The 8,967-nt window shown below is 39.0% G+C and overlaps 1 protein-coding gene across 2 annotated transcripts in view; it reads right to left on the bottom strand.

Moving 5' to 3' along the window:
• Positions 1-1,252: 1,252 nt before the first annotated feature.
• The window catches only part of map1aa (microtubule-associated protein 1Aa), a 71,849-nt gene continuing 64,134 nt past the window's right edge, over positions 1,253-8,967 (bottom strand). For both annotated transcript variants that reach the window (XM_088920697.1, XM_088920698.1), the window contains 2 exons: positions 8,672-8,904; positions 1,253-7,715 (listed from right to left, as the gene is read on the bottom strand). In XM_088920697.1, the coding sequence (XP_088776823.1) occupies positions 7,560-7,715; positions 8,672-8,904 (389 nt within the window). In that variant the 3' untranslated portion in view covers positions 1,253-7,559. The remainder of the gene's footprint in view (positions 7,716-8,671; positions 8,905-8,967) is intronic.

Below are 8,967 nucleotides of genomic sequence, written 5' to 3'. Positions count from 1 at the left end.
TTATTTCACTGATATATGTCCTGTATCAAGTGGGTTAGACCAGAGATGTTTTGTGTCAATGTCTTATGTATTACTCATTGTTTCCTTTTTTCATTAACAGATTGTTGTAGCTGTTGGTTTAACTCTGAACAAAATGAGAAAATTGAACGGGAAACAATTTGGAATTTTTAAACTGTACAAATGGGAAATAATGGAGATGTGGTCCATTAACAGTATGACCGCATTCACACTGGCCCAGATCAGAGTATGCTTCCTCTCTCACTTTCCTGGGCTCTGAAGGGCTGGTTGTTTACAGAGCTGAATTCTTCCTTTCACCGTCTGTACAAACAGTACTCTCTCTTTCCCTCTTCCTCTCCATCTCATTGTAACCCTCCTACACTTCCCTGTCCCTGCCTATGCAGAAATGTGAAAAATTTCAGTTCACTTTCAAAACAAAACGAGCAGAATTCCTTCGAGTGTGTATAAACAGTATGCAAGTGCCCCTCCTGCCCTCCCCTTTCACATTTTCCTCATGTTAACGATGCCTGTGGTTCTATTTGAATTACAAAAGTGTGAGTATTGTATACCCCTACCACCTCCCAACAACACCAACTGATCATACAGACTTATACCCTCAGCAGAGGGATAGCAAGTTGGCAGCACAATCTGTACATTGTTCAAAACCATGGTCCTCCTTTCAAACGCAACTGGAGATTAATTAGGGTTCATCCGTTCTTTCATTTTCTTAGCATTACATCAGCTCCCATTTCATCCCTTAGGATTTATGAATGAGATGCAAAGGGCCAACGTCTCTGCATCATCCCTTTCCCAGCATGGAGTTATATTTAGTAAACTGTATCCACATGAAACCTGTCTATGAGTAAACCATAGTACAATGTGTGTTTTCTATGCATAATCACAATGCCACTCCTTAAAAAAGAAGGGAGCGATACGAGCTCAAATGATCGTGATACTTTCGAAATACATCTTCCAAAGATTTAGTGATCCCATATGTACTGTAGATTAGCCATTATTCGAAAGTGTGAATGCTTCAGGAGTGGCTTTCTTGGGTTAATAAGCAGGGGCCAAAATGCGTGTCCAAAATGGGACAGACAGTTTGCTTCCTCGTGTACCTGTGTTCCAAATGTGTCAAGAACACGAGTCCCTTGGGGCGTGTCCTGCTTGGTAGGCTTTGAGAAGCAGGTCTGCCAGCACCAGAACAGCTTACCGTTCACACCATAGGAAAAAAATAAAGACACAGAAGAGTGCTGGGTGATTTTCAATAAATGTATTTTATTGGTGATCACCAGGCTGTTTCCGTTTTACAATAAATTTGCAGTAGTTCTATTTTTTTATTTTTAGATTTAAAGAGAGATACAGAATATTGCACACAAAATATCTGAGAAACTAAAAGATTAATACAGCGCAAAAAAGAAGAACTATCACAGCGCCTTCTTTACAACACCCCACGGCGAAAAGAGCAGCGCGGCCAGGTAACATCTGCCATTTCAGTACCATTAAGACAATTTGCTTATTTTTTTTCACAGATTTTTTTTTTAAAATAGCATTTATGTTTAATTTCCTTTTAAACTATTACATACAGGATTATAACTGATAAGAGATCACATGCAGAAACAAGCAAGGCTTATTTAAATGATCTGTATGCTTTTGTCTGACGATGATTTTAGGGAGAGAGTTGGGAAGATGCAGCTGAAGCCAAGATCCTGTGTTTTGCACAGCAGGTTTTTCAGCATCGTTTTTTTAGATTTTACTTTTTTTTTTCCTGAAAAATGCATCACTTCCAAGATAAAATTGGATAAAAATGAAAGCTGTCTTTTTTTTTTAAACTAGAGCAATCTGATCACCCAGTCTGGCAGTCAGGTTTGTATTTTGTGAGCATACTGTATGTAGAATTGTGTTAAGTCTTTTGAATCTGTTGGAAGTCTGATTCAAGTAGGTGAAAATCTGCAGTCCAAGTGAACACCCCTAGTGTTTTTTCATTGCATTTTTATGGGAAAAAGGCAGAAATCTTTTTCCTTTGTAAATCTCCTCTTGAATATGGATCTTGCCTATCCTCAAGTATATAAACAGACAACAGTACAAAGTAAATTGCATCTGCACACAGACAGCAAGAGCACTGAGTATTGTAAATCACATTCTTTCACACTTTCTTATATTATCTGTTCTTCCTTTCATCAAGATATTATTTTTTTAGCTTTTTTGTTTCATTGTTTTATTTCTAAAGTCAAAGCAGCTTTTAGAGTTAAGCAAACTCTACAAAGACATTCAAAATGTTTTTTTTTTCAAGTTAGTGCATTCACTTCTGAAACTAGGCTAGATTTTAAGTTCTCAGTTGTTTTTGTTCTGATTTTATTACCTCAAGAACTGACTTACATGTTTGTTCCATTCAGGCACCCATAGCTGACTGCTAAGGCCTCTGGGTGCCTGCTGTTATGGCCAGGTTGTAGAGATGTCGAAAACTGGCTAAACCACAACAGAACTAGCATCTCGAGAGACATGAAACAGACAGAAGACAAATCAAAACAGCAGACTATTTTAGTGCTCTAAAACAAATGTCTCAGTTCAATGTAACTAATGTTTGTACTATAAAACTGGACTCTGCTGTCGAAGACAGGGGGAGAAAAAACATGATTTCCAGCTTTCAAGATACTTGGAAATGACTGCTGACACAATAAGGGTCAACAGGCCGGCAGCACAAAATAACCTTGAAAGGCTACAGAGTCTTGCTGAGATATATTTACTCAACATCATAGTTAGGCCCCAAAACCATTATCTTCTGGGTCTCCACAATAGCAATGCCTACACCACTCTCAATGCCCCTCCCACAGAGCCCCTTTTTGTGCGTGGAGAGCAATTTAATATGTATCTAAAAAAAAAAAATAAACAGCACAGAAATAGCAGCACCCTCAAGCATGGATAGCTCCTATTTTGTAGTGGCTGTAAAGACTTTGTCTACGTCACAGCTTTGTTCTGGGTATTGTACAGCTATGTTATGTTTTCCTTAACTATAAACAGCATGCACGGAAAAGCTAGCACTGTACATTTTACACAAGGAGCAAGAATGAGCAAAATAATGAATTCAACCTCCTTTGTTGGCTGGTCCTACTGTAGAGCTACCCAATTTGAGGGCTGACTGTGCTGAGTCAGATAGTTTACTGGACAGCAGCTAGTTTTTCTAGTTACTAGTGCCACTCTGTTTGCTCTGGGTTTTGAAGAAACTTTGTACTATTGGCACGATTCCATACAGGAACAAGACTGCTAATCCTGGCTAAATCCCTATAGGTATCGCGGGATAACCACCCTGGTTTTGCCTTGGCTAATTCCCGTGACTCATAAAACAAAAAGAGGAAAGCCCTAGTAAACCCGATGCTGGCCCACAATTAGATCAATTCTGCACAAAACGACTAGTAATTGATCAAGCAGAGTTCAGGAAGAGCTCTCTTCCGTCCTGCTGCTTGGCGCTCACAGTGACGCGGACCCCAGTAGACACTGTCAAAGCTGCCAGATGTGCTCCCTGATTCCCCAACAATCTTTTTGTTCGCTAAATATTATGCAGCATTTGAAAGAGCATACCTTCATATCACTTGACACAAACGGCACGTATACTGTAAAAAACACACTCTTCTTTCAACGAGGCTCCTGTCTGTCATTCCAATACTCCCTAAACACCTCAATGTAAAAGAAATGTAAACAACACGAGTCACCTCTGATTAGTGCTATCCCAACTAGGGCACTTAAAAAACAATCACAATCGTGGAAAAAAAAAATGTTTTGTTTTTTTTTAATTAGACAATACTGTCAATAATAAGCAACTTTTACAAATAAATATGAAAAAAAATATTAGACTGCAAACAAAAGAATTAAATATATAACACTTTGTTAAAAATCATCTACAAGCAACAAGCCCAGAATTCCAAACAAGATATCAAAAAAGATATTTTATCAATGGTCCCAACTGGAAGAGTTTGGAGTTTAAAGGATAATAAACCCTATTCTGGGCACATAAAATAGCTATCCCCGTCCCCAAAACTTCCATGCCCTCCAACTCAAATGACCACTATATAATGGTCAGATTTTATATGCAGATTTGTTTGAAACCTTAATCCTTTGAAAATTCACTGCTTTTATAAAGAAGACCCACCCAGTGAAATTAATTTGTTTTAAAACAGTAAGCTTGTAGAGGGATGAAAATGCTTTCAACACAAATTTTGACAGATTTCCACCACATTCTCAGAGGTTTAAAGGGTGATTATTAGTATATTTTACAGGCAAAAGTACCAAGAACATGTTTTTGTTCATACTTTGAATGTCTGCAAAAATCTCACAATTGTAAAACATATTCCATTGTCATGAGCATTTGTTGGTTTGCATGTTTAAAAATGATCATTTGCATCCTCTTCACTTACGAGCTTCTGATATCTTTTTTCTCTTTCTACATCAATAGCTTATAGTATTCAGTCACCTACAGTAAATTACTAAATATAACAAAAAGATGCATTCTCACTTGGTGCTTTTTTATGCCCTTGATGTGACCTCTAACCTTTCCTCCCTGACCTCTGGCTCTGCAGACCCCTCTCGCTGCTATCTATACTAGACCTGCCTGCCTAGTATCAGTGAGAGGGGCTCCCTGTGAGCCAGACACTTCAAATTCAACCCCTGACTTAGAGCCTCAAGGCACATGTGGATGACGATCACACCTTCCCATCCTTACTGTGGGAACATACTCGTACTCTCCCTCACTGTAAGTACAGGAACTCAATCGCAGAGTCTATCCCAGACCTCTTTTTAACTGGAGTCACACAATTCAGTCAAGCTTCAGAGCACGCCCACTGAATGACAAACAGTTTCTATTGCTACATTTGCAGCATTGGCAAGTGCATAAGCCAAATCTACCTCATAGAAAATAATGTCAAAAAAGAACATAGATTGCCCAGAATAAATTAGGGAATAATTGTGTAAAATATTAATGATTAAAATTAAACTAATGTATTACTCCTTGGATTTATACTGTATATATATTTCCAGTGTTTCTGAAACAGAGTTTTCTTGGGTAAAATTTAAAGTGAAAATAAAAAGAACAGAGGTTAACTTAATTTGTTTTAGATTAGTTGGCTACAGCAGCATTTTAAAAACTTTTTTTGATTCTTTTTGTTTTTCCTTTTTTTATATGTATATATATATTTATATATATAACACCAGCTGCACCTGTCTATTTTAACACAGCCTGACAGTCTCCAACTAACAAGCCCAAACAGGAGTTTAAATCCATTGATTGAAAAACAGGAGAAATGTACAGAAGAGGACAGAATTAAAGCAGCTATACAGGCAACTCCTGACCCCTTGGTAAGCTAAGGTATAAGATTGCTAAAGGGTTCACCCTTTCATTATTACTCCACTACAGTCATTATTATACTTCTAATATATTTATATATATTTATATGTTCACTAAAATACAATACATAAGACAATGACAAGAACTGAACAGAGATCAGAAAAGCGCCATTTCTTACTATCACATAGAAATCCCCTGCAAGAATAAAGTATCCTCGTTACTATGCAAACTATATATTTATTATAAGTCAAATTATAAACTCCCCTCTCTGGGTAAATAATAACCAGATGTAGTCCATGAAATATTTTTCAGCATTAAACTTCAGAAAGAGTGCTTCTAGTTGATAGCAAACAATTTTACCTCCAGTAAGCTGAGAAATGAAGTGTTAAAGCTGCAGTTTTTCAATCAGGTTCTGTTTGTCAGCCCAGATTGCTGAGTTTTGTTTTTCCAGCTTATGAATGCTGAACTGTTTATTAAACATTTTTTTTTATTTCTCTGTGTAAGCTTTTAAAAAATACAGGTCACCAAAAAAAAATGCAGGTTCTGTCCTAATGAATGATATTTGGGAGTTTGCTCTGCATTTGCTAGAAGCTTCATCTGTCCCTAATGTCCTTCGTTTGCCCCACACCCTGGCATGAAGCAGAGAAAAAGTCTTCTTTCAACAAATGCATTGTGATGGTGGCATTTTGTGAAAGACTGGCATTCACTCTGTCAGAAAGAAATCGAATTCTGCAGAATGGAGCAGGGTCGCTGTTCTGCTCGTGTACTTGACACCCTGTACTTCTGAAATTGTTGAGCACATTTCTTTCTAGACATAAATATTATACACTGCAAGAGCTTAGGGTGTTTCCTCATACTCTCAGGAACAGGGGGGACTTTTGCTGCTCACATAGTCCATTTGTCAGTGCCAAGCCAGGTACTGAAAATAGGAAACAGGACATGAAGAGCTCATTAACTGTAACTATTTTCTTTTGTGCAACTCTGCAAACTATCTCAGCTCATCTGAACATTTAAAGAATCTCATTGAAATAACGGCCCTAGCACATCTCATTGCATTTTAATGTGCCTTTGTCAGTCTTGATGCTATTGAATAAAATAATGAATTAAATAAAAATGCTTTAAAAAATAAAAGCCTAAAGGCTTAAATTTTCCCATCTAAATTCTGCAGGCTCTGTGCCATTTACTATTAGGCACTGAATTTATCAGCAAGGCTGGGCAAACTCAAGTAAAAGTTTCAGAGATGGCACAGAGGAGGTTTAAGAAATAATTACCAGTGCTGACATGAGCTCAAACTCAAATGTCCTGCACCAGTACAGGGTTTCCATAATGTCTTGTCTTTATGGCTAGTGGGAATTGTCTCTGAATCCATGGGGTGACAGGAACAGCCAAAGATCACACAGAAGAAAACTTGAGGCATGCTTGGCCATTAGGAGAGACCCTAGGGATGGAGATATGGAGTTCTATCACCTGTATACTGAACACTAACAAAACATCTGCTTGTGCTTTAATTTCGTCAAATCGTTTTTGTAAAAGATTTGCTGGAAGGGTGGTAGATTTGAATTAGTCCAATGTCCCAGTTACCCCGCGGGTAAAGACAGACACAGTGGGCTTTGGGTTAATGATTCTATGAAGGGAGCAATTAATTCACCTAGACAGGAGTGTATGAAAACCTGCACCAAGTGGGAGCCTGTTGTTTTCCAACCATTATGCTGTTTCAGAGTGTGGTAAGTTTTGTAAATGCCCTTGCTGTAGTCAGAGAAGAGGTGTTTGTTTATTTAAGTGCTTAAATGTACTGTACTATTTGAATAAATGGTTCTCAATGTGCTGGCCACACCTGATGTGCTCACAAAGTGAAACTTCTGCAATGTGTGTTACAGGCTCAAACTTGGTGTGTACACAAGCATGTGTGTACCCTTATTTGGAGTTTGTGTGTACGTTTATTCAGTATAAGGAAAGAGAAAGGTTGAATCCTCTTAATGTCCTTGATCTGTGATCGCTCAGTCTCCCAAGACCAAAAGGTAGCAAGCACTGGGAATCTGATTTGTGGTTAAGAGGTCTGAACAAGAAGGAGATTCCCTGGATGTGTTACAATGTTGAGGAATGAGCAGAAGAAGGCAGAAATAAATCCCTGTCACTTGTCTATGATGAAGGCCCCAGAGACAAAAGCGGGACAGGGGGTGAAAATGAGACAAGGAGAAAGACAGAGAGGACACTGCACCCACAGGACTCAGAACTCAATCTTGCAGGCTGGGAAAGACTCATCCTGCATTACCACTGTGCTGCTGCTCGCCAGCACCATGATGTTGAGCTCTTGCTGTTTTTCATGGGTCTGCTGATACCACTCCCGGGTCACCTCTGTGTCATGAGTGGGGATCAGGGTCACCTGTAAGGAGAAGAGAGAAGAAATGATGAGTAAGAGAAAGAGATCATCACAAGTCAAACACTGCAGCTTTAGCCCTAATATTTTGTTTCAGCCAATCAGGATTCTCAAATCACAAGCATTCCAGGCTTCTTTCTTCATTGTCAGGACAGTGTTCCACAAATTCACCAAGTGCACTGCTACTTTTATTTATATTGATAACACGTTAATAGGTCAAATGGATTTTCAAGTATACCTTCATGGTCCTCTCACTATTTGTTGTAGTATTCATTTTTGGTGATCAGCCCAAAACACTGCATAATTTTTAATAAGGTCCCAAGTGAGAAATGTATCCCTTCATCAAGCCAGGTACTATAATACTTACAATATCTGAATTCACTAAACAGACATTGGAGGGCAGTTAATTGTTTGCACCTTTTCATTTTTAAACCAGCTCTCTTCCTCTTCTAGTTAAACATCATAGTTCGTTCAAAAGTGAATAAAGAGAATGAACCAAGAGCTCCATAAAAGGGGAGTTTCATGTTGACATCTCCCACACTGTGTTCATTTTCAATACCAGAGTATCCCTGCTGCCTCATCACAGTTCCTTTCTTATTCCTCCTTTCTTTTTGCGTTTCCAGTCAATGAGGAGATGGCATATCTATTTTCTTATAAAGCAGCCAGTCAGCGTCTTATTAAGCAACAGGCACAGACACCTAAAAGCAGGAAGATGGTGGAGTCTTGTTTAGTTTTAGTTATTGCTAATAATTCAATTTTTAAACCCTAGAATTGTCTACACAACTATTCCGACAGTCACTGACGTGCATATCATGTATGAAAGAGTATGGCCATCGAGAAAACAGCTCTTAACTGGTGGCTGTGCCAGTGAGAGCTCCTAGGAAGCCATTTTTTATGCCAGAATGAACAGCAGTAAATTAAAGAGTACTGCAGACTAATGATCTCAGCAGAAGTGGAGTTACCTGCAGGTTTGAGCCCCACTGAGCCTTGCCATCAAGCAAGGCATCCAAGACGCTGCGGCTGGGCTCTCCGCTGCCTGTGTCATTCCCGCTCACCACATAGTAAGCAGCACGGATGCGCTTGAAGAACTCCTGGTCCACGTTCTTGGCACTGCAGTGGTTAGGGATGTAGGCCAGATCCACATAGATTGGGGGTCCAGGGGGCGCCCCGGAAGTGGACTTCTGAGAGCTGGATCCTATGAGGGCAAGAACAGCAATGCTGGATTTGTGATGTTCTCCTAGATAGAATAATTTTCCAT

Source organism: Atractosteus spatula, chromosome 7 (assembly GCF_055471065.1).
Source record: "Atractosteus spatula isolate fAtrSpa1 chromosome 7, fAtrSpa1.hap1, whole genome shotgun sequence".
NCBI classification, from domain to species: Eukaryota; Metazoa; Chordata; class Actinopteri; order Semionotiformes; family Lepisosteidae; genus Atractosteus; species Atractosteus spatula.
Note: the sequence above shows the minus strand (reverse complement) of the source record. Positions and strands in the feature narration are given on the sequence as shown.